At 33.3% G+C, this 26086-nt stretch overlaps 2 protein-coding genes and 1 pseudogene across 5 annotated transcripts; 2 read left to right on the forward strand and 1 right to left on the reverse strand.

Moving 5' to 3' along the window:
• Positions 1-1482: 1482 nt before the first annotated feature.
• On the forward strand, positions 1483-14379 carry LOC110599852 (annotated as a pseudogene).
• A 633-nt stretch (positions 14380-15012) lies between these two features.
• On the forward strand, positions 15013-21339 carry LOC110631414 (mannose-1-phosphate guanyltransferase alpha). 2 transcript variants are annotated; one of them, XR_002490511.2, is made up of 15 exons: positions 15013-15765; positions 16005-16102; positions 16250-16350; positions 16427-16505; positions 16663-16723; positions 16966-17012; positions 17125-17217; positions 17605-17695; positions 18459-18507; positions 19189-19305; positions 19394-19541; positions 19871-19963; positions 20101-20188; positions 20934-20976; positions 21081-21164. XR_002490511.2 is itself a non-coding variant. In XM_021779240.2 (15 exons), the coding sequence occupies exons 1-15, from the start codon at positions 15708-15710 to the stop codon at positions 21179-21181; spliced, it is 1248 nt and encodes a 415-aa protein (XP_021634932.1). In that variant the 5' UTR covers positions 15013-15707; the 3' UTR covers positions 21182-21339. The 2 variants fall into 2 exon arrangements, 1 of the variants encoding a protein (XP_021634932.1); XM_021779240.2 differs by having other exon boundaries at positions 20101-20169; positions 21081-21339.
• A 217-nt stretch (positions 21340-21556) lies between these two features.
• Positions 21557-25947, reverse strand: LOC110631413 (E2F transcription factor-like E2FE). Of its 3 annotated transcripts, XM_043950326.1 has the most exons (13): positions 25810-25947; positions 25657-25727; positions 24255-24367; positions 24074-24141; positions 23918-23970; positions 23758-23835; positions 23575-23637; positions 23370-23487; positions 23014-23081; positions 22851-22923; positions 22714-22775; positions 22238-22628; positions 21557-21854 (listed from the first exon to the last, which is right to left on the reverse strand). In XM_043950326.1, exons 1-13 carry the CDS (start codon positions 25832-25834, stop codon positions 21730-21732), a joined length of 1308 nt encoding a protein of 435 aa, XP_043806261.1. In that variant the 5' UTR covers positions 25835-25947; the 3' UTR covers positions 21557-21729. The 3 variants fall into 3 exon arrangements, with proteins under 3 accessions (XP_043806261.1, XP_021634929.1, XP_021634930.1); XM_021779237.2 differs by having other exon boundaries at positions 25657-25925; XM_021779238.2 differs by lacking the exons at positions 25657-25727; positions 25810-25947 and adding an exon at positions 25218-25650.
• Positions 25948-26086: the final 139 nt, after the last annotated feature.

Below are 26086 nucleotides of genomic sequence, written 5' to 3' on the forward strand. Positions count from 1 at the left end.
TTACGATTTAGTCTCTGAGTATTGCCATTATTAATAAGTCAGTCCCTGTATTTTTAGAAACCTATTAAAATATCCTTATGTTTTATTTCCGTCAACGAAATAGTCATTCCGTCCTATTTTTCGTTAAAATTAGATAAAGGAGGAGAGAGAAAATTTTTAAAATCCAATTTTACCTTAAATAAAACTATTTATTTAGTCCTTGTATATTGTAATTATTAACAAGTTAGTCCTTACATTTTTAAAAATCTATTAAAATATTTTTATCTTTTTTCATATCCATTAAAACGTCCTTATTATTTTTTTCCATCAATGAAATAGTCCCTATTTTTTCTCACATCTATTAAAATATCCTTATCGTTTATTTAAGTCAACGAAATAGTCCCTCCTCATCGTTTTTCTTTCTGTCAATGAAATCGTCACTCCCTATATTTTTAGAAATATATTAAAACGTCCTTATTGTTTCTTTTTGTCAACGAAATAGTTCATATCTTTTCTCAGATCTATTAAAACATCCTTATTGTTTCTTTTTATCAACAAAATAGTCCCTATCTTTTCTTTCCTCTTCCTTCTCCTCCTCCTCCTCCTCCTTCGAAAAAGAAGAAGAAGAAGAAGAAGAAGAAGAAGGAGAAGAAGAAGAAGAAGGAGAAGAAGAAGAAAAAGGAGAGAAAGAAGAAAAAGAAGAAAAAGAAGAAAAAGAAGAAGAAGAAGGAGAAGAATGAGAAGAAGAAGAAGAAGATAAAGAAGAAAAAGAAGAAGAAGAAGGAGAAGAATGAGAAGAAGAAGAAGAAGATAAAGAAGAAAAAGAAGCAAAAGAAGAAAAAAGAGAAGAAGCAGAAGAAGGAGAAAAAACAGAAGAAGAAGAAGAAGAAGGAGAAGAAGCAGGAGAAGAAGCAGAAGAAGAAGAAGCAGAAGAAGAAGAAGCAAAAGGAAGAAGAATTGATGAAGAAGAAAAGGAAGGAGAGGAGAAAAATAATTGGGGGTAATTTAGTCTTTTACTATATTTTTAACGGCAAAAATAGACAGAAGGACTATTTCATTGACGGAGAGAAAATATAAGGACATTTTAATAGGTTTCTAAAAATATAGGGACTGACTTGTTAATAATGGTAATATCCAAGGACTAAATCGTAAATCACCCTATATATAATATATCAATAAATTTAGTTCTCTAATAGTAAATTTATCATTATTTTAAAATAGAAAATAAAATAAAGAAGAAAGTAAACGTCTGGAAGGATGGATGTAAGTATATTCATAATTGTGATGCATGCGCGTGACGTGTCACAACCATTGGTCCACAAAAACTCATTTCCAATCCCGACGTTTTTCGGGTTGGATCAGACCAGGTTCCTAACACGCAATAAATAGCAACGCCATGGCCAATAGATACTCCAAGAAAACCTTACATCGCCTAATCTCTCCGTCAACAAAACCTTCGCCTCTCCGTCGAGAAACACTGCCATAGCCTCCCCTCCTCGAAGAATGAACGGCAACAGCACCTATGAAACAGCGTGGGCTGATCAATGGGACAACGGCCCTGATCCTGTTTACAACCACCAGAACGGGAAGAGCAGCAGCAGCAGTTCAGCCGCCAAATACAAGCAAAAGGTCGGAGAAGCTTTGGGAAAGACCAAAGCTGTTGCTTCTACCGGTATGAAGAAGGTCAAAGAAGGATCCATCACCGGCTTCCATTGGATCAAAGACAAGTACCAGAAGACTACTCGGAAAAATTAAATACATATTCTATACATTTCATTTCTCTTCTTTCCATTCTTTTTCTTGTTGTTTGGCGTAGAATATCACACCAGCGTTTTTTTGTTTTTCCCTTTTTTCTTGTTTCTTGATTTCTAGATTTGTTGTGAATATATTGGGATATATCTTTTCAGTTTTGTTGATCTCTGGGTTTTGTAAATGTCTAGATAATTACGTTTCTTTTTCATACATCGACTCGATCCTTGCGATGGCAAAATTGGCGATAATATAGTTGAAAAAATACTGCAGAAGTTCGGTTTTATGACCTGCTATTCTATAGCAGGTCAGTGTAGACGCGGCCACCGGCCAGTATCAAAACCGGCGGTTCAACCTGAAATCAGATCGAATTTTTACGTTTCAAAACGAAAATAAAAATGAGAAATTTAAACAAATAGATATTACTGAATACATAATTAGAGACAATAAATTTTATCGAGAGAGAGAGAAGAAGAGAAAAGTTGCTGTTGATCGGTGTGGGGCTCCAACAGTCGGTTCCTCTGCTTTTGGGTGGAGGAGCTTGCCGTTGTTTGTCTGTACAGTTTTTGTTTAGCTTTCCTTGAATTTTTTATTTATTTCTTTGGTTGTTTATTTTGGAATGAGTTTGAGTGATTGTTCTTTGGTGTTGGAGAGGATATGTTCTAGATTGGTGATTGATTTGACACCAGATTTTGTTGGCTCCATTGACCCACGACCAAATGAAATTGAAATAGTCATAGCTGGTTATCTGTCCGATAGCTATTGGGCTCTTTGAGTTTTGGTGGCCTTTCGGATTCGTGGTTCTGGTCTTTTTTGTCTCTCTTTTAAATGACTTTTTCCTTTTTGCATGTATAATGAATGGCATCGAGATAGTGTTTCTTGATATTTTTCTTTTACCGGTGATTGGTTGTTTTGCGGTGACCTCTTTCTCTATACAAGTTTTTATATTTATGGACTGATGGGTATGGATTGGTTGATTGTTGAATTGTTCGAAATTTTAATGTTTTTTCGTTCTGTGTTGTTGTTTCTATTGTTGAATGGCTTTTTCTTTGCATACTCAGTAGATGGCACTGAAATTACTCTTTTTGAGGTTTCTTTTTGTTGGCGATCCACTGTTTTATAGTGGCTTCTTTTTCTAGACCAGTCTCTGTGTTTATGGATTGATGGCATGAGTTAGTTGTTTATTGGATTGTTGGACTATTAAATTGTTGAACTGTTAGACTTCTTACCGTGGGCTCTGAGTCATTTACCTTTTACTATTTCGTTAAAATCTTATACAGTTGCACATTGGACCTTTTACTGCAAATAGTAAAAAAAATATATAAAAAATAAATTATCAATAAATTGTGTAAATTTATATAATTTAAAAAATAAAATAATATCATATTTAAATACGGAGAATGATAAAATAAAGGTTAAGAAAAAAAAATAAAAAGAGATTTGAATTTAATTATTTGATAACTAAAATTGTATATATATCCTCATGAGATAGAGGATCCGAAACAATATTCATCAATGATCTCTGCTTTCTGATGTGCCCCTGCTTTATTTCTGAAACTATCTTCAGTGTTTATATTATCATTTTTTTTTTCTGTCACCATCCTCGTGCATAATTCAAGCTTCTAGACGACCCTATGACAAACATCTATCTAATATTGGACCGCTTATAACTAAATATTTATTGAAAATTTTATTATTTAATTTTTATATTATAAAAAATTTATTAATTAATTCTTTAATTTTAAAAATATATTAAAATATTTTTAAAATTTTGAAAAATCAATTAACTTTAACTATTATAATTTATTATTTAATCTCTATAATTTATAAAAAAATTTATTAATTAATTTTTAAATTTAGAAAATATCTATTAATTAATTTTTGAATTTTCATAACTTTGACATACCATGCAAGAGCCATGTTGCACTCTGAAACCAATATGCAAGAGCCACGTGCCTTCTCAATTACTACCAATATGCATGAGCCACATGGGGCTCTCAAAATGTTCCATATATCGGCTTCCTATTTGTTGGAATTTTTTATTTTTAATAAAGTTGGTATAATTTAGTTTGCTTCAACAATTCAATTCATGAAACAGATCCGTGTTGATAGATCTAATTTGATGTTTAATCCCGATCAATTCTAATTTAATTTACAATTTAAATTCGACCATAATCAGGCCTAAGTTCATATTATAGCATGTAGTATAATTAAAATATACTGATAAATTCTAAAACTTTTTCACAAAATCTAAGAGTTTTATAATAGTAAAAATCAATAACAACTAATTTGCAAATAATATCAATGGAGCTTTTAGGTTGAATTTTAGATAAATTTAAATTAATAACTAGAATTTGTAATAGATTTAAAATTATATTAAATATCGATTAATCATAAATTTATTTATGTAAATAATTATATGAAAAATATAGTCAGAATTAATTATATTAATATATAATGCATAGTTTTGTGACTGATTGGTATTTGGAAGATGTGCTTCATCGTTTTTGATCGGCGTTGTTTGTATGCCAGAAAATACCAAATTACATAGGTGTCTATGGAGATTTAACCTAACTTGGTTTCTATGGACACTAATATCCACGTGCAGCGCATGCAATTCCATGGCTGAAACGGACAGGTAAGCCTAACCCCTCCCTCTTTTATCATTTACATTTACACTTACCATACTAATTCACTAAAAATCGGAAAGTAACGTTAGGATGGTTAACGGATTAGGATGGTTAAGGATTGAATATTTTTGGATATCTATCGAATTGATTTTTAATTGATTAAATTTAAATAATTATAATAAAATTTAAAATAAATTTAATTTTAAAAAATTATATTCGCAGTTTTAAGTGAAATTTAAATTTTATATATAAAATATAACTATTCGAATATGTTTATATAAATAATTAATTTAATATAAAAATATATTTTATAATTATATTTATAAATTTTTATATATTTTTTTATTTAAAATTTAAATATTTTTTAAAAATATTAGATTTTTTTTAAAAAAATATTAATAAAAAATATTTTTTTATATAAATTATTAATTAAAAATATAAAATTAAATAGATTTAAATTTTATTCAAATAATTAAATTTGAGATGAATTTAAATAATTTAAATAAATTTTTAATTAAATTTAAAATAAATTTAAATATTACTGATATAAATTAAATTTAAATTTAAATAATTTAATTTTTGCGTCTGTCTACCTTATAACTCGTTTAAATCCCTCAATAACGTTTTTTAATGCCGGACCGGTGCTCCCGTTACTCTCTGGAAAAAAAAAAAAAAAAAAAAACTTAGAAACTAAAATCCCACACGTATATATATTTTATAAGAATTTGTTTCTTAATTTATTTTTATATTTTGATTTTATACAAAATAAAATTAGTCAAAGCTATTCTGATTACGTTAAAATTAAGTTTTTATGTGATAAAGAAACCAATTAACTAAATTATATCTCTGTTTAAAAGGACGTCAGGGTTTTATCCAATGGCATCTTTAATCAAATTAAAGTATATGAAAAACATAAACATCAAACATAAGTGTTTCTTATAAATATGCTTTTTTAAAAAAATGAAATTTAATCATAGATATTTATAGGGGTGTAAACGAACCGAACCGAGCCGAGTTTTGAAGAGTTCAAGTTTGATTCGTTAAAATTTTTTCGAACTCGAGTCGAATTCGAGTTTTACTCATATCGAACTCGAGCCGAGTATTAAGAAGCTCAAACTTGACTCGTTTAACAAACGAGCTTAGACGAGTCGATCTTTTATCGAGCTAAGTCGAGCTGAGTCTCGAATAGTTCACGAGTAATTTAATTTATTTACATGTATAATGAGTTTTAGCTTAAAACTAATAAGTTTAAAACTAAAATAATTTTAGTTAAATAAGTATATCTACAAATTAGCATGTAAACTTATAAATATGAGTTTTTAAATCTTAATGATCAAAATATATGCAAGTTTAAGAGTGTAACTAAACTATATAGAGTTAAATTTTAAAAAATTTAGATTTAACTCATTAAAATATATGCAGTGTTTGAGTTTATTTCTCTTATGATAGTAATTTCAGTTTGCTTAACGAGACTGTTCACGAGTCTATTCGGAAGCCTACAGAAACGAGCCGAGTTCACGAACCTTAACGAGTCGAATACTATGGAGTTCAAATTTGACTCGTTTATTAAACGAGCCTAAAAATTAAACTCGAGTTTGACTCGTTTAGAAATCAAATCGAACTCGATTGAATTTTTATCGAATCAAACCTTGAATAGCTCACTAAAGGTTTGATTCATTTACATTCTAGATATTTATATAAATTTATGATTAATTTATCAAATATGTTATATAATTACTTCAAAAAATTAAAGTAATTATAATTAATTCTTAATAATAATTGTTTTCACCCACCTTCCAAATGCATTAATAATTTGGACAGCACAGTCATCTCAATTCTTACATCAGCAGAGTGGACACAACTCAAACATTACTGAAATTGCGATCCCTGTACCTAATCGACAGCTTTTCATCAGCAGTGAATGGAGAGAGCCTGTTCTCAAGAAACGCATCCCAATTATCAACCCCTCTACGGAGGAAATCATCGGTTATTGCTTCCCCCCTCCTTCTCAACCCCCTTCTCTGTTAGCTAGTTCACTTATGAGTTCGATCACTTATTTTGTTTTGCTTTATCACTGATTATGTGGACTATTGATATATTCACCTGTTTGATGATTTTAGCTGATTGAAGAAATCCATGGCTTCAATATCTGATATTAGTTTTTATCGAAAAAATGGTTCAGGTGACATACCTGCAGCTACTGAGAAGATGTGGAGCTTGCGGTGGAAGCAGAATAAAGGCCGAGATTGGGCTTTCACTTCTGGTGCATTTCGTGCCAAGTATTTGCGTGCGATTGCTGCTAAGGTATAGTTAGATTTTACCATATGGCAGATCAACCCCATGCAATATATTTTTTGCGTGGTTCTATTATTTCTGTCTTGCTTAGCAGATAGCGGATTAACCAGTAGTAGCTGAAGCTGGTGTCTGGTAAATTATATCTAAAGATGTAAAATAACTAATAATAATATATATCAATTTATTTTGTTAATAAAATAAATATAAAAATATTAATTTATTTTACAACATATATAATAGTTAAAAACAAAATTTTAAAATATAATTATTTTTTATGCTTATACATAATTGTTATAATATAATAATATATATTATAAGTTTAAAAAAAATAAGTATTATAAATAGTTTAATTATTATTTATTATATTTTTAATTTATTTATTATGTCTTGCAATTTTAAATAATTTATAACTAATTTAATTTAAACATCTCCTTGGTTTAACCATACAACAGTTAAATCAAACATCTCCTTAGTCCCAAATTGTTTATTTAAGCAGTCGCAGAATCAGAAATTGATGTTGAGGGGGTGATCCTTTTTTTTCCTCTTCCGACAAATGATCAATAGCATCTTAAAAATCCTGAGAATCTTTTTTCATAAACTATGCATTAATAATTTTATTTTTACTGATGATGTTAATTTTATCCTCTTAAAAATTTTACTAGTTCACAATTCACACATACTCATAGCTACAAAAATAATAATTAAAATTTCATGAAGAGTTTTATAAATTCACAATTCACTTATGTATATAATTTTTTTTGTAAAAAAATACAGGGCATGTTTCATAAATTTTTTTATCCATCTATACTAAATATCAAAGCTTAATGTATCCTGTAAATCTAATCATCAATATGAATTATGAAACAATATGAAAAACGAAAAATTAGAAAAAGGGATAAAAGGCGTAATTAATTTAGTTGAGTAATAGTAGAGTGTGTAATTGTAAATATGCAACCAAAACAAAATTCTCTCTGATTCTACATTGGTTATGACTTGAGTTTAACATCTCTGAGTTTTTATTTTTTTTAAGTGTGTATTATATGAGCAATTCTTATTTTAATGGGTTGAAATTTTTGTAAGTTTGAGTTATGAAATCAATATAGAACATATTATGAAATAATTAGACTTGTATGTTAAGAAATAAAAATTTAGGTTAAGAACAGAAAAACTTGATCTAAGTTAGGGCGCAATATGAGTCTACAGAAGAGCACTTTAAGAGGGTATGAAAGAAATTTTGTTTTTTTGGATTGTGGCAGTATCCCCCTGCCATTGTATTTAAGTAATGATAGAAGTAAGAATGACTTCTGCAACGAGGTGTTTCATGGAGAAAACTTCTCCCTGTTTGATGATCTGTAAAGTCTATTGGTCACTCTTACATTTCATGTATCCAATTCTCTATCCTTGAATCTTTGTTTGCCTGCAGATAACCGAGCGGAAATCTGAACTAGCTAAACTAGAAGCGCTCGATTGTGGAAAGCCACTAGATGAAGCGGCATGGGATATAGCATGACTGTGACACTGGAATCATTACATTCAATACTGTGTAGCATTGGCTTACATGTGTTTTCATGTTTTCTAGGATGATGTTGCTGGATGTTTTGAGTACTATGCTGATCTTGCTGAAGGTTTAGATGCAAAACAAAATGCTCCCGTTGCTCTTCCTATGGAAGCATTCAAGAGTTGTGTTCTTAAAGAACCTATTGGCGTTGTTGCATTGATCACTCCATGGTACTTGCTACTTTTGTTTGACAAATGCTTATGCATTTTGATCTCTTTCTCTATTTTTTAATTTTAAAATTTTTTGTTGATAGATTTGCTTTCCCAGTGCGGTCAACTTCTTGTAACGTTGTCATCAATATGCTGAAAATAGCATCAATATCATTGAGCAATAGTAACAATGTGCTTGATTCTCATCTCCTAGGAACTTGGAAGAATGATTCCACATTTCTGTGGAGCTGTTTATTCACATTCATCACTATAAGTCTATAATATTTGCAAATTAAGACATAGCTTCAAAATTCTTCTTACATCATTGCTTCACAAATTTTTAGCCTTATAATGTATTTGGATGGAGTTAATGGAGGTCTTTTAAAGATAAGGTATGAAACCTTTCCAATCCACCAATATGGTGGGTTTAAAAAATTGGGTTTTTGGAGATTTTGAAATCTCCAAAAAATACCTCGAAAAACAAAAAACTCCCAAGTATCTTAAGTCCCTTGAAAAACCTTCCTCCCAAGCAAACCAAATACTTAAAAACCCATACCTTGCTTCTATTGTTAATTAGCTTTAGTACATCTTCAAAACAAAACCCCCTTTTTATTTTTGCTATTTACTTGCCTTAGTCATTATTAGGAAGATATTTGGTGTCAAATCCCTGTGGTTCGACCCTATTGCCACTATCTGCAAATTTATTTGTTGATTGATAATAGATTTATTTTTGACGGCTTCGACAACCGCTATCAATTTGCCCATTGCTCTTCGCAAAGGTAAACGTACTTGCACTTATCCTATTTCATCTTGTGTCTCTTATAATCAATTATCCTCATCTTCTCGTTGTTTTGTCACTGCTTTAGATTCTATTTCAATTTCCAAAACTGTTATTGAGGCTTTGTCCCATCCTGGTTGGCGTGCTGCAATGGAAGAGGAAATGATGGCCCTTGACACTAATGGTACTTGGGAGTTGATGTCCTTGCCCCCAGGAAAGCGGGCTATTGGGTGCAAATTGGTGTTTGCAGTGAAAGTAAACCCTGATGGATCTATTACTCGCCTCAAGGCCTGTTTAGTGGCCAAAGGTTATGCACAAACTTATGGAGTTGACTATTCTGATACATTCTCCCCAGTTGCCAAGCTCGCATCTGTCCGATTATTTATTTCCTTGGCAGCTACTCATGATTGGCCTTTGCATCAACTAGATATTAAAAATGCTTTTCTTCATGGTGATCTTCAAGAGGAAGTTTATATTGAGCAACCACCTGGTTTTGTTGCTCAGGGGGAGTCAGGTAAGGTTTGTAGACTTCGAAAATCCCTTTATGGCTTGAAACAGAGTCCTCGGGCATGGTTTGGCAGGTTTAGTAAGGTTGTCCAACAGTTTGGAATGACGATAAGTAAGTGTGATCACTCAGTGTTTTATAGAAATTCTGATAGTGTAGTAATTCTGCTTGTAGTATATGTGGATGATATGGTCATTACAGGAAGTGACATTGCTGGCATCACATCCCTAAAAAAATTTCTTAAAACACTGTTTCATACAAAGGATTTGGGTTCCTTGAAATATTTCTTGGGAATCGAAATTATGCGGTGTAAGAAAGGCATCTTCTTATTTCAAAGAAAATATGTTCTTGATTTGTTGGCAGAAACAGAAAAATTGGATGCTAAGCCTTGCAGTGCCCCAATGACTCCTAACCTTCAACTTACCACAGAAGACAGTGAGCCATTTGCAGATCCTGGAAGGTATAGAAGATTAGTTGGCAAGCTGAATTATTTGACGGTAACTCGTCCTGATATTGCATATTCAGTGAGTGTGGTAAGTCAGTTTATGTCCTCTCCTACTGTTGCCCAGTGGGATGCTCTGGGACAAATTCTTTGTTACCCTAAAGGAGCCCCAGGGCGAGACCTATTCTATGGTAACCATGGGCACAAATATTGAATGATTTTCTGATGCTGATTGGGCAGGCTCGAAAGTTGATAGGAGGTCAACTACTAGGTATTGTGTTTTTGTGGGAGGTAACTTGGTCTCATGGAAAAGTAAGAAGCAAAATGTGGTCTCCCGTTCTAGTGCTGAATCTGAATATCGAGCCATGGCACAAGCCATTTGTGAAATCTTGTGGGTACGTCAATTGTTGGAAGAAGTTGGGTTCACAAATTTGGTGCCTGCTAAGTTGTGGTGTGATAATCAAGCAGCTATCCACATTGCCTCCAATCCAGTATTTCACGAGAGGACTAAACATATCGAGATTGATTGTCATTTTGTTCGTGAAAAAGTCCAACAAAAGATAATATCAACAGGACATATCCGAACTGGAGAACAATTAGGAGATATTTTTACTAAAGCTCTAAATGGAACTCGAGTTGATTATATATGTAACAAGTTGGACATAATTAATATTTATGATCCAACTTGAGGGGGAGTGTTATAAGTTATAGAAAATAAATATGTTAATATAGGAAGTAAATATTGATAGATGGGTCAGTTGCTTAATCTTAGGGATTGTATAATCATAAGCTTGATTTTTCTTCCTATTTAGATACCGTCTATCATGTATAAATAAGTTGTAATCTCTATTGTGAAATACAACAAATATTATCTTTCTACAGCATCTGATAAAATACATCCCTATCATTGGGGAGAAATTCATATGTTTATTCAGGTAATGATATTAATACTAATTTATTTATTCTTTCATCTAACAGCTGTTGAATGGACTGCCTTTGGTTGCTTTTGGACAAATGGTCAGATATGCAGCGCAACATCTCGTCTTCTCGTGCATGTAAGTGTGAAAATGTCCTGGATTTATGTAGCACTGAATCAGATAAACAATGTGAAGTTCTGTGTGGTTGCATTAATCTTAAGGTGTTGTGTGTAATATTATAGAACTAAGGAATTTGCTAGTTTGTTGGATGCATCAAATTTTGATTTTTCACATGTAACATGAACATCACAGCATAGACACGAAGTGAAAAATTAGGTCCAATATATAAAGCAAATCAAATAAGGGAAAAACATAAATGCTAAATTATCTTTTACTTTATTCCTTTAAAAGGAATTACAAAGTCAACATCAGTTCAATCTTATTCGGGACCTATTTGGTTTAATTGTTGGATAGAATTACTGGCTAATAATTGATAGTTATTGTTGATAACTGATTGTAGTTGATATTTCAAAGGCGATTTGGTAAAAGCTTGTCTAATCATTATTGTTGATGTCTAAATTACTCATGGGGTATATATATATGGATCAACTTTATGTATTTTATTGTTGAAATAGACATATATTTATTGATTTAGTATACACTTTATACGAAAATTAAAAATATAGTTAGTGTACACCATATATATATATATATATATATATATATAAAAGAAAGAACATGACAACTAATTTAGTTATTATTATAATGTTACTGTATTTATGTATTATTTCTTATAATTATAAATAATGTATTGACATAAAAAATTGTTTGGAGATAAAAGTGTGATTAATAAATTTTTGTAACATTGTCTAAATAAAACAATAAAATAAAATCAGCTACTAGCTAATGAGAAAAGCTCAAATTCTAGAGGTTAAACTGAAAGTTGAACCTTTCTTGACATAGTGATACAAGTACTGCTGAAAGTTGAACCTTTCTTGACATACTGTTAATCAAGTACTGTAAGTAGTGTAGCCTGTAGGTGCATAAAACTTCATTTAGGTTTTTGTATTGTCGATCTTTAGGCTGTATCAATGTCCCACTGCTTTACTATTGAATCAGCACTCAACTAACTGAAGTTCCTGTTAAGGAGATCCATAATCACTGGTATTCTGAAAAGAATAATAAATTCATCTCCCTGGGCTACAAATATGTTAGCTAGCACATTTAACCACCAAAGTCCACAAGAAAAGAGTTGGACACATCCTATGATTCAAATAAGAATCTGCCAACAAAATGTGGAAACAGATCTAGCGAGTGAAAATGAACAGAAAAGGAAAAAGAAATTCTCTGGGAAAACCTTCCAACTCTGAAATGACAGCAAATGACTCATCTTAACACACATGAAACTTGTTGCAAATATCCTTTATCTTCGAAGTTTTTATTGGGAACTCCTCTGCTTCTTACAAAAGTTGTACTTTTAAAACATAGCAATAAATACTAGCCTGTACTGTGGTTATGGTGACAAGGAATTCACTAGGCAGGAGCAGAGCCAACTAAATTTTTATGGTAGATTTACAAAGAGTGGAGGGAAAAGTTAAGGAGTATCTGCTGCCATGAGTTTGTTAATTTAGCATATGCAACTTGAATTTGTAATTCTTTGATGCCATACCTCATGAAGATACATGCCCAATTCAATGTTTCAGGAAAACATTGCAACTGAATTGGTGGACAGGCTTGTTAAATTGTGCAAAAACATTAAAATATCAGATCCCTTAGAAGAAGGTTGCAGACTTGGCCCAGTTGTCAGCGGAGGGCAGGTAACCATTTGTTAAATCTACTCTTGAAAGATCCATGATAATTAAAATCCAAGTACCATTTGTACAAATAAGAATCACCTTTGACATTCTTACATGATTTCTTCTTCATATAGATAGATATATAGGATCTATGGGGCAATTACTTAACATGCATGTTGTGCAACAGCCCATATGGTCATGAAATCTATTTATTCAAACTTTTAACTCAGTCTAATGAATCAAAGATGGTACTTAACTTCTTACTCATTGTTGCAGTATGAGAAAATATTGAAATTTATCTTAACTGCTGAGAGTGAAGGTGCAACCATTTTGTTTGGTGGAGCTCGTCCAAAGGTATGTATAATTCCTGCTTTTCCATTGCTGGAGCTGTTCTGCATGCCAATCTGTGCGGTTATTGGAATTATTTGCCGATGAACTGCAGCATTTAAACAAGGGATTCTTTATTGAACCAACCATCATAACTGATGTAAATACGTCAATGCAAATTTGGAGAGAGGAAGTGTTTGGACCTGTTGTTAAAACATTTAGCACAGAAGATGAAGCCATTGAATTGGCAAATGACACTCAGTGAGTTAATTCTCATATCTCAATGATTATAATGGTTGTACCTGAATACTCTGTTTGGGTGTATCTCGGTCTGGTAGTTTTCCTTTGTTTCTTGGGCTGTTTTTCTCCACTTCCCTTCTCTTGCCTGCCTTCACGTTGTCCCTCATCCCTTTTTCTGACATTGTGTGGATGCTCCGCAGCTATGGCTTAGGTGCTGCTGTGATATCAAATGATCTGGAAAGGTGTGATCGTGTAAGCAAAGTGAGGCTTGAAGTAACAATGTGTCTTTAAAATAATCAAAATGCAATAGTTAAATGAGATTATTTAATTAATGAGTTGTTTTTTCCGTGTCCCTGCTGTTAAGGCTTTCCGGGCAGGTATTGTATAGGTTAATTGCTCACAGCCATGCTTCTGTCAAGCTCCATGGGGAGGCCTCAAGCGTAGTGGTTTTGGGCGTGAATTAGGAGCATGGTATGGCCTTAATTACCTAAATTGGATGTGCAAAAAAAAATATTCTCAACTAAGCCAAACATTTAGGACCAGAATAACACAAAATGATTTCTTTCCCCGTGTCTTTTGGCGTAAAATAGAGGGAATTGAGTTGTGCTGAGACCAAGTCTCCTACATATTCACTGTTTAGTTGTAGAGTAATTGAAACATGTCAGATTATAGTCTGAATGGAGAGCTAAATGCTGACTCTTTTTCCCCCTAATTTTTAATTTTTTACAGGGGACTTGAGAACTACTTGAGTGTGAAGCAGGTGACTCAAACATCTCTGATGAACCATTTGGTTGGTAGAGTCTCCTTCAAAGCTGTAAGAGATCCTTGTGAGAACTAAAAATCAACTGCAGATGTGCTAGAAGAACAACCGGAATAAAATGATACTGTGTACTAAACTGGACATGTAGAGTAAATTTTTAGAAAAACTTTGAAATGCTCACAAGTATACAACTAGCCTTTCTCTTGTAAGTACTATCATGTTTTCAGCAGAGTTCGTCGCCCAGTATTACTTCATGTGGTGGTGTGTCTCGCCCTTAATCCATAGCCCAGTTCATTGCCGTTAACCCAGTCTACATAAATGCTATAAATACATGGCATGGGGAGGTAGCTTCCACAATGAAGTGAACTAATTAGCTACAATGCCAAATAGAAATTACAGAGCAAGAGAGAAATGTGCTTTCTTCTTACTCACATTAGAATGAAACTCTATATGTGATTATGAATGGAAAAGATATGCTTCCCCCTGAGCAAATAATTTTATAGTGAGATGAAAATAAAGGAAGATAAACGATTATGTAGTGAAATAAAAAGAGCAAAATGTTAAAAGACAATTTTTTTTTTTTTGAACGATAAAATTATAAATTTTTTTCTTAAAAGAATTTCAACAACAATCTATAAAATATAGGAAGATTTTTGTAACTTTAAAAATTGTCCGTACACTTTTTGTCAAATTCAACTAAATATATACATGGGAACTAATTATTTCATCTCAACTAAATATAAAAATAATGAAAACTTTTTTATCTCTAATTTTTCTTTCTCATTTGTTTTATTTATTTTAGGGAGCCGGACAGCCGGTAGTTCCAAGATCCAACGATATTTTTTTTTTTTCCAAATCTTTTTACTTAAGATTGATTAGGAGTATTTCTAAAAACAAAAAAGATTGATTAGGAGTAAAGAATATCCTTGTGGGTTAAGATAAAATGGTCGATGGGGGTCACCGGTTGTCGGGACCCGCCAAAAGGTCCAACTGATTCTGGTACTGATGTCTGAAATCCCTCTCTCTCTCTCTCTCTCTCTCTCTCTCTCTCCTACCTAAAGTAACCAAACCAGCCACACGACTACGAGTTCGGGTCCCTTGGAAATAACAGAGAAACTTCTCTTCTCAAATAAATAAATAAAACTTCTCTACTCTGGCCGTATCAGCGTACTTATCGCTATCGAGTGGCTTCTGGTCTTCATCTCTGCAATACAATTTCCTTCATTTTCACTACCGACACCTTTAGTAGATCTTCAATATCCCCTTGTCTATTATCCCATTTGTTTGACCAACCCCTTCTCTAGCTCCCCCCTTCTCTCTCTCTCTCTCTCTCTCTCTCTCTCTCTCTCACACACACACACACACACACACAAAAAGAGAGTTAACTACTAGCCAAAAGTGCAGATGTTTGGATCTAAATTGAGCTAATTTGGCTTATAGTGAACAATGAATTGGACGGTAAGACATTATGTTGTACAACTGAGCGGTTAGTGCTTTGAACATTTGAGCCTCTGTTATTCATAAATAAAGGGACATTATTCGTAACTCGGGAATTGGAGATCTGGGTTTGTGTTCATTGGAGATGGGTAGTTCTGGAGAGAAGGTTGTAGCTGTGATCATGGTCGGTGGACCCACTAAAGGTATAGCTTTGCTCGAAATTCTTAGCTAAAATATGCTATTGTTGTTTAGAAATTCTCGGTTCTGCATTCCCGTTTCGGATCAAAAGTTGTTTAGCTTCTTCAACTTTGTTTCTGCGTTTTGAAATTTTTTTTCTTTCTCGCTCTTTTTTTTTTAAATTCCAAATATTGCTATCCCATTTTATGCAATTTGTCAATAATTGTCTAATTCTTTTGAGAACTGCGATGGGATACCTTTCCAGGGACTCGATTCCGGCCATTGTCTTTGAATGTCGCCAAGCCTCTTTTTCCTTTAGCGGGAAAACCAATGGTTCATCATCCAATATCTGCTTGCAAAAGGGTATCTTAATCTGTCATTAAATACCAAATGTAGAAATTTCGGGATATCCAATCATCAGTTTGTTAATTCCTTGTTTCAGACACTTAACACTCTTTTGTCGAATTTTCATTCCCACCAAATTTTGAGATTGAATCTTTTCTGTTTCAGATTCCAAACTTAGCACAGATCTATCTTATTGGTTTCTATGAGGAACGGGAATTCGCATTATATGTTTCATCAATCTCAAATGAGCTTAAAGTCCCTGTGAGGTAATTCACTTTGATGATTTACTTTATCAGTTATTTTATTTCCCAAGCTTTGCTGCTTACTAATCTTTGCTTCTAGATATTTGAGGGAAGACAAGCCTCATGGATCAGCTGGTGGGCTTTATAACTTCAGAGACATAATCATGGAAGACAGTCCGGTTTTCATCTTAACCTCAGATTTTTCTTTTTAATGTTCCCTTATGCATCTTCATCTCTGACGTTATCGAACATACATGAATTAACATGTTCTGGAGATAAGAATTAGACAATGTTTACTTTGCACATGAACAGTGATGCTTGATCATCCTTTTGCAGTCTCATATCTTCTTGTTGAATTGTGATGTTTGCTGCAGTTTCCCACTCCCAGAAATGCTTGGTAATCACCTTCTTCTGTCAATAAAATCTCCTTCAATTCTTGAATTGATTTCATGATTTGTTTAATTATTCTTAGAAATATCAGGCACTTTTGATGAGGCAATTTTTTTTCCTGAGGTTGTGATATTTTTGTTGTGCTTATGGTTGAATTGAGAAAACGGCTTCTACATTGCAAGTTCATTATTTTTAGTTTACATTTTTCTGGCAGAAATCTTAATTTCTATTTTCCTTTAACTTCTGCAGAGGCTCATAGAAGATATGGTGGCATGGGAACCATTCTTGTAATCAAGGTTAGTCGAATGTAAAATTTTTGATGTAGGAAAATCTGTTTGAGGTATTGTCTTCCGGTGGCATAATTGTCTGTATCTGCATGTTTTGGCTGCATTATCTTTTTCCTTGCAGGTTTCTGCTGAGTCAGCCAGTCAGTTTGGTGAATTGGTAGCTGATCCAGACACCAAAGAATTGTTGCATTACACAGAGAAACCTGAAACTTTTGTATGTACCACTTGGAGATTCTTTTGAAATTTAGCACGATGTCAAGCTTTTGCTATTGCTTAGAAGAGTCCATTTGATACAACCTTTTTACTTTTGCTTTCTGAGAAATGATTTATAAAATTTTTCCTTTTGCTTTAAAGTAAAGTCAATCAAGACAGTATGTCATATTATGTTTCAAAAAGGTCAGCTTTTCTCTACAAATATCTGCTATTTGAGAAGTAACTATCTTGACACAACTATTACTTTTGATTCTCTTTTTTCCTTCTTTTTGGGGGAAAAAATAAATAACAATCTGTAGCATTTCTAATATTCACTACCTTAAATTATCCTCAATTCTTCCCTCCCTTGCTTTATCTCTAACCTTTCTCCATGTTATGCTGCATGCAGGTTAGCGACCTGATAAATTGTGGCGTATATGTTTTTACACCAGATATATTTACAGCCATCCGGGGTGTTTATTCTCAATGGAAAGATAGAGGTTAGTGATACATGCTAAGCTAAAATGATAATGATGAGAAAAGAAGTGATATACCTCGAATAGTGTAGCACACAAGCATAGATTAGGGTTGAGTATCAGTCAGTCCAGTTTGATTCAGACAGGAAAACTTAAAAACAAGTAAACCAAAATTTATAGCAGATCAAAGCACACAAGAGTAGATTAGAGGTAAGCATCAGTTTCTCAGTTTGTTCAGTCTGGAAAATTGAAAAACCGAGTAAACTAAAATAAATAGCACATCAAACCAAACCAAATTGTTTCAGATTTGGTTTGATCTTCATATTGGGCCTGTTTTGAGCTTTCATACCTAATTTCAGTTATAATTCATATTTAACTCTTATTATAGACCTAATAACAATTAGTTAAATGATTAAATTATTCAGTTTAGTTTGGTTCTACTGATTTTTTTTCCTCAGAAAATGAAACTGAATTGGATAGATACATTTCTCAAGTAAAAACCCAATCAATTACTGAGAAAGCCAAATCAAATTTCTGGATTAAATCAATTCATTCGTTTTCTTTTTTGGTTTGAACCAAATTCTTATGGTTTCTTGCATGGACTGTTTCTTAATTATTTATTGGTTTAAATTTTTAAACTAGGTTTTGATTTTTCAGTCTAAAATATGCATCAACTAAGTATTTGTTGTTGAATTGAATTTTATTTGTACATTTATAACATTTCTTGTAGCTATTTATATTGTTAGAATCCCTGGCATGCAATCAAATTCTGTTTACCTTTTTGCAGCTAATCTCAGACGTCTTTCCAGCTTTGAAGCGCTACAATCAGCCACAAGGTATGCCAATTCCATGATACCTTTTCATCTTTATGGAATTGATGCCTCTAAGCTGATAAATTATTAGTATATTTAATCTTGAAAACATCGGCCAGTTAGGTGTAGCTTATGCGACATTATGCATTTTGCCTTTGTTCCTATATCTCTATTTTCAGTTTCATGGTTAATTACTTTTGCTGCTAAAGTGGGAGAATTTTAATATTTGTATCAAGCAAGGTAATGATTGTACTCAACAGAATTATGTATTTTGTCATTACTTTTGACAAGATCTTTCCAATTAGAAAGATTAAATAGCAACCATATTTTAACTATAAGAAACTTCAATTAGATGTATCTCTTGTATCCAACTGGGATGTAGGCTTTGATTGGGTTAGTATGAATTTAAAGCTTCATATATTATGTACATGAACTCATAAATTTACAATTTTGCTTGGAAAAATTCAGATGCTAACCCAAATCCTTAAGATTTTTATTTTCCTTTCTAATTCAAATGTCTATCAGAGTTCATTTTCATAGACATTTGAAATGGAGGTGGATCTGAATTTGTATTTCAAGTGACAATTATAAACAAATACCACCTTATTCTAAATTGTCATTTATCCAAATGGAGCCTAGTAGTATTGCAATTACTCACTTTTGGAATTAATAGAACCCACTGTTCAACTTCTTATTCTTCAACAGGATTCTTCCCACAGATTTTGTGAGACTGGATCAAGATATCCTGTCACCACTTGCAGGGAAAAAGCAGCTATATACATATGAAACCATGGATTTCTGGGAGCAAATTAAAACTCCCGGGTATGCCAAACTATTTTACATGGTAGTTTTAATCTTGTTTTTCACTTTAGAGCACTCATGTGACCTTTTCCCAAACCAATACTTGCAGAATGTCCGTAAAATGTTCTGCCTTGTATCTTGCTCAATTCCGGCACACCTCCCCACATCTTTTGGCTATTGGAGATGGCTCAAAGAGTGCCACCATCGTTGGTGATGTTTATATCCATCCATCAGCAAAAGTTCATCCGACTGCTAAGGTAAGTTGTCCAACGTGTTTCTGATGTTTGATTTAGAGGTGCAGAATGAGTGAACTATTGCTGGTTAATGCAATCTGTTTAGCGTAATGTGTAGTTGGGCCTTATTCTTATGGTTGCAATCCAACCTGTTGAATGGATGTTTAGGAGAATCAGGTGCCCATACATACCTCTAGACCACCTTGCAAATTTCAGAATGTGTTGGTTCAGTTTTTATTTTGTATCATTGTGAAAGTAAAAAAATTAAAGGCAAATGACATGGAAATTTAATTTTCCTTTTCCGCCTTTCTACTTCATCTGTGATATTGAGTTTCTGGAATTTGATGAAACAGATTGGTCCCAATGTCTCGATATCTGCTAATGCCCGTATAGGACCAGGTGCAAGGCTCATCAGTTGTATCATCCTAGATGATGTTCAAGTCATGGTAGGGACTGAATTAATGGGTTTAAAGTGTTCTAGAGTTGGATTTTATGTATTGTTACACAAAGAAATATAGGAGTTTGGGTGGAATGCACAAAAGCTCATCACAAACTTGACCGCGTGTTTTTTCTCATTTCCCAGGAAAATGCAGTTGTTATTCATTCAATTGTGGGATGGAAGTCATCCATTGGGAGATGGGCCAGGGTCCAGGCAAGTTAGCTTTCTTGTGGTACCTTCGACTCTCAGTGATTGACTGTTGAGCATCATATATGCTACTTCTGTAAATTCTTACTCATGACAATGTCAGAACAAAGGATCATGATGTAGAGCCATAGGACAATAGGGATTAAAGGGGTGAGAAAAGAATTCTTAATAATAATGTTATTATCAATTGTCAATCATCAAAATTTAATCTATTAAAATATGTAGAGGACCAAAGCCTATATTTAGAGTGTTTTTAATCCTTTTAATATTAGGACGAGAAACCCTAAATAAAATAAACCCCTATTTTCCAAATAATAATAGAATTCCTGATAATAAAAGTACTGCTAATATTTTCTAATTAAGAGAAATATTAGCTTCCTAATGTTAAGATTAAAAACTAAATCAATATAACTAAACTGATTCTCCTCGACTTCCTTGAGTGCATCATTTGACATTGGGAAGGGTAAATCACATGGAAGGATGTTTCTCAACATCCATGCCACAAATAGTGATGGTGAATATCAGAATCACAATTGTAATATTAAGCTAGTTTCAGATTACCATTGGTCTAAAAGTTAGGTGATTTCCCTACTTTTGTTGATTTTCTATTGTTCTTTGATATCGTAACTTGATATACATTACTCAGTTTCTTTTTTTTTATAAAAAAAATATATATATAATTGTGCTATTATTTGTTATAGTCTGCATGCGTTTACCAGTAACACATGGTAGCTTTTTGGTCTGTTAAGTTGAATAAACTCTGGTGACAGGCTGCAGGAGATTTCAATGCCAAACTTGGGATTACAATCCTTGGTATTTTCTAGATTCGGAAATCCTCTTTTCACTTGCAGTTGTTTTCCTTCCTAGCTAGAGAAGTTCCAGGTTTGCAGAATCTCATGTTATTTACTTTGGTCCAGGTGAAGCTGTTAGTGTTGAAGATGAAGTCGTGGTGCTTAACAGCATTGTTCTTCCAAACAAGACACTTAATGTTAGTGTTCAGGAGGAAATAATCTTATAATGGACCTGGATAGCCCCACATCCTTTCGGCAGCTCTCTCTCTCTCTCTCTGTGCAGTGATATAATTTGATGCAATATTTTGTTTTTGGACTTGTTTTGCCAATTTGTAAATTGACATCCAGAAATTGTAATAAAGAAAATTGATAGTTTGCTGTGACATGTCGCTTGTCAAATATTTAAAAATCTTCTTGTAGGATACTCACAGATCAAGTGAATTTGAATTTTTAAATTTCATTTTTATTTAAAACCTTCGCACAGTTTTACATTTCAATTCAATTTAACGTGGCAAGCCAAATGACACGTTTTATTAATATTCTTTACTTGCTTGAATACATTAGCCGGTAGACATTGAATAAAATATGCGTGTAATCAAGTGCTGCACACAGGAAATGTGTAAAATCCGAACATTCAAATAAAATATCCGGAGAATAGGCGTAAATCAGTTTGGGAATAGAGCATTTGGATCCAACCTTAGACCTCATCTCTTCCTTTTCCCCGTTGAACTTGGAAGTACTTAAAAGAGTAAAAGGGATTACGAAGCTGTCCAAATCATTTGGAGTCCATTAAAATGCAGAGAGGTGAAGCATCAGAAGACTTGTATTGCTTTCTTGCCAGCACTTCAGTGCACCATGATTTCCATGCTTCCATGTAATGAGCAAAAAGTTCTCTCAAGGCTACAAAAATTAGCAGTAAAATCAGCTTAATATTGATATAACACATGTTCTACTGCAAAACCTTGAAAATAAAACCAAATGACAGATTATCTCAGATGAGTATTTCTAGGTCAACTTAAAAGATGGGTCGCTACAGTAACATGAAATATTGCTCTCAGTTTGCAAGCTTTGGTGGATGTTAACGGGTCAATGCAATCGCAATACTGAAAGCTATAGGTAAAGAGTGTACGGATGAATATGCAACTGGATGACGTAAATAAGCAATGACATTGTTCAAGTATGTTCAATCTCACTTTCAATTACATGGGACAAAATTTACCAATATGATTACAAAATATAGAGCCATGGGGGAGGACACAAGGCTACTGAGTTAGGTTATATACCTTCGTTGTGATATCGAGGACGGTAAGTAGACTCAAGACTATCCCAGTCATGAGTTTGAGTCACTTTATTATCAGAACCACCAACTTTGGCCACTGTAACAGGAGCAAAAGGGCCAAAGTGGTAACTCTTTGAGGAATCCTGACCCGAAGTGCTTCTATCAGCCATTGTTACTACATTCTCAACTTTTATTTGGTTTGGCAATTTTAAATTGTCGTTTCTATCTCCATCAGCTGAAGAATCTACTTGACTTCTTTTGAAACAAATATTAGTAACATCAGCTCCAAATTTTCTTTTCCTTGACTCGGTCAAAGCATCACCAGATCCACTCTCAGGTTTTCCTCTCCAACCCAACCACTTGAATGCTGGTTTCCTGGCTTCTGCTGTATGAGTCTGCATATCATTATTGAAACTTAGAGACTAAAGGAATTTTAATTATGATTGATTCATTTAATATTTAGATAAGCGTTTGCCACACCTTTTCAATAAGTTCCAAGGAAGACAACACATTTGCAATGTCATAGAGCCGTCTTACTTTTGCTGCAGGCATATGGAGATCATCAGCAAAACAAAACTAATTTCAGATTAAAGAAAAACCAAAATTGAGATAATTACTTCTCATTATTGACAAATTGTGAGCATCCCCGAACAATAGTTTTGCAGCTTCATCAAGGGAGATTAGATCTGCCTGAAAATAAATTAGTGGTAAGTACCAAATAAACAGATATTTTCTGACAAAAAATCAATGAAGAATCAACACACTCAAGTTCCTACTCACTTTAGAGCAAACAAAGAGCTTGACAAAATTCCGTGTGAGAAGTCCCAGAGATTTTTCTTTTCTATTATCTGTAAACAATCGAGCTTGGTCATAAAATGCCATGAAAAGCAGCTAGGAAAATCCAATAGACAACTGATAATCACTGCCACTTCTTTAATGATCCAATTCACAGTGTTTAATCTGCACAACTGTGATAAAAGCTAAATGGATTTTTTTACCTAGTCTAGACAAAAGTGATTAAGCTAAGCCTCATCTACATTTTATAACTAAATCATGGGCGAGATATATAAAATACATGTGCAGGTGATTGAATACAAAAGCCAGATGAATAACCGCCCTAGTAGAAAGCCATTTACCATATCTCGGTGCTGCCGTTGATTTGACAATGCCACTGGGAATGGAATTATCATTCTGGCTTCCTGTGTTAGGATTGGAATCACACTCATCTTCATAATCATTTTCATAATCCGACACCTATGCAGAAGGAAAATAAAATCGGAATCATGCCTTCAAAATCACTGCAAGTTTCACACCCACATACAAAAAACTCTAATTACTTACTTTCTCACAATTGCTGCTCTGCTGCTTACCAAAACTGCTTAAATTCTCCCTTAAACCGTCTTCCTATTATACAATAAACGAGCCAAATCAGTGCTATTTTCAAATTCAACGGCATTGGAAACACTTGTCAATCAACCTTCACAGAACAAATGAAAGTTACAGAAGGAAAAACTCCTCTAATACCTTCAACTCCTGAAGGGCTTTAGGGATTGCCGCAAATCCTTTCCATGTATACTTATTCTTTGCTTTTCTTGCAAGAACCTAAAAGCCATCAAGTCCCAAATGAGAAAAAGGTACATGCAAACCAAAACTACAAATGGCGAATAAAAGTAGAAAGAATTACCCCAACGCTCTCTAAAACATTGACAACGTCATAGATCCGCCGTCTCTCAACGCCTGCAGATCTCAAAACAATTGAAGTTAAAATCCCATCTACAATCAGATCACTAACGTAAAATCAATAAGAAGTAGTATCACAGAAAACAAGAAAAAGAAGGACCTAATTTAGAGGCAGCATCATCGAGCCCAATGATTTCAACACCGCCTCTATCGTAAAAGCTCAAGAAACTGCAAGGAGCAGGGGAGCAATTAAGGAAAATGCAGCAGCAAAATTATATACGCACACTCACAGAAAGAGAGAGAGAGAGAGAGAGAGAGAGAGAGAGAGAGAGAAATAGTACTTAGAGCAAAGGAGACCGAGAGATTTCTGTTTTCTGCTGTAGGGGGCGTGATGACAAGAGGATTCCGGCGCCTCGCCAGATGATAAAGGCATGATTTTTGAAAGGGATGAGATCTGAAGGAAGCGCAAGGACCGTAGAATTGAGAAATGGGATTGGAGGGATTCTAAAAGAGAGAGTGTGTAGTGATTGTGCTGTGCAGCAAAAGACCGTTAAAACAGAGAGAGAGAGAGAGCAAGAGGATTGAGTTTGATGATTAATGGCGCGGTATCAATTTTCAAAGAGGAGGGATCCGTTTGGGTTACTAAAACTTGGAATCATTGGGAGAGTTTAGCGGGAATTTGAATTACCAGAACGCGCCTCTGATCCCCATCCAAATTACTTCTTTGCCCCGCTCTCCCTTATTTCCAAAATAAAGCCAAAGCTCCCTATTTTTTTAATCTTAAGCTCATTTTAAATTGTTAATGCCCAAATTGAATTAAAATATCTGATTGAATGTAGATATTAGTTTATGGATAAAAATACCCTCTGTTCTTTTTCAATTGTTATTGAAAAAAAATATTATTAGCAACTTTAAATTTAAATATTTAATTTGCAATATTTTAATTATAAAAATTTCAGAATAACATTTGCACATAGTATCTTACCTTTTTTTAAAAATAAAAAATAAAAAAAAAAAGCAATTTCAAACATCCTAACCACAATTCCGCATTAATTTTTTTCAAAAAAAAAAAAGAAATTATAAAAAGGAGAAATAATTCATTCTAATTTTGTCTCATCCAAACAAGAAAAGAGAATGCCATTTCCAAGAAAAAATAGAAAAAAACCCAAAATTGCAGGTGCAAATTTAATATGAATAGTAATACTAAAACTAAAATCCAAAATTAGAATTCAATCTTTTTCATCTTCAATATCCTTAAAATGGTAATACATCATCAAACAATCAATTTCTCAAGTACAAAGCACCTAGTGGTCAGCCCTTATTTCTGATCAATTCCACCACCTTCAGCTTCAGGTGCTAAGATATGATTTGCCAACTTCTCACTTGCATTTTGAAGGAGAAACCTGCAGCTAAGGCTTGCTCAAAAGCATAAAGGAAATGGCACATCCACACTCTCACACTACTGTAGCACCAACAATATTGTTAATGTGATCACATATTGCACATGTCACATTTTGATGGTTTGTCGTACTGACAATTTTAGCATATTTCCCAGCTATTGAGTCCAATAGCAGTTATAATCCCCTAGTTCAAGTGAATGTATTTACAGTTACTATCATTCAAATAAGTTATTGATGTGTGTGTTTATGAACTATTTCATTTCCAGCAAGACATCAGTTTATAAGATCTGTTGCATTCATGCCAACTTGCCTTTTCCACACTAAAAACATCATTTAAACTTACATGACATGTGAAGTGTGATATCCATTTCCAGGTGCTTGGGATCTCTTTGTTCAGGAAATTATCAAGATTTTCTGAAAAGCAGTAACAAGAGAAGGCACCATGACACATAATCATCAGATTAAGTTACATTATAACTGAAGATATATGTTTAACCTTCAAATATCCAATGTCTTGGCATAGAAAGCTGAAGTTCAGCATAAACACCGGGGGAGATCGCATTTTATAAACCCCAGTAATAAAAGACCTGAACAAGCCATCATCACTCAGAAGCAAACTTATCTCCTCTCCACAATAGTAAAACCAAATGAGATTTTCTTTTTCCAATGGTACTATGCCAGTTTGCGATAAAAGCGATTGCCCTCCTAATCTTGCTTCGAGAAACAAGGTTAAGAAATCCCAAGCCAATACAAGAATAATGTCCATTGTAGTT

This window comes from Manihot esculenta, chromosome 14 (assembly GCF_001659605.2).
Source record: "Manihot esculenta cultivar AM560-2 chromosome 14, M.esculenta_v8, whole genome shotgun sequence".
NCBI classification, from domain to species: Eukaryota; Viridiplantae; Streptophyta; class Magnoliopsida; order Malpighiales; family Euphorbiaceae; genus Manihot; species Manihot esculenta.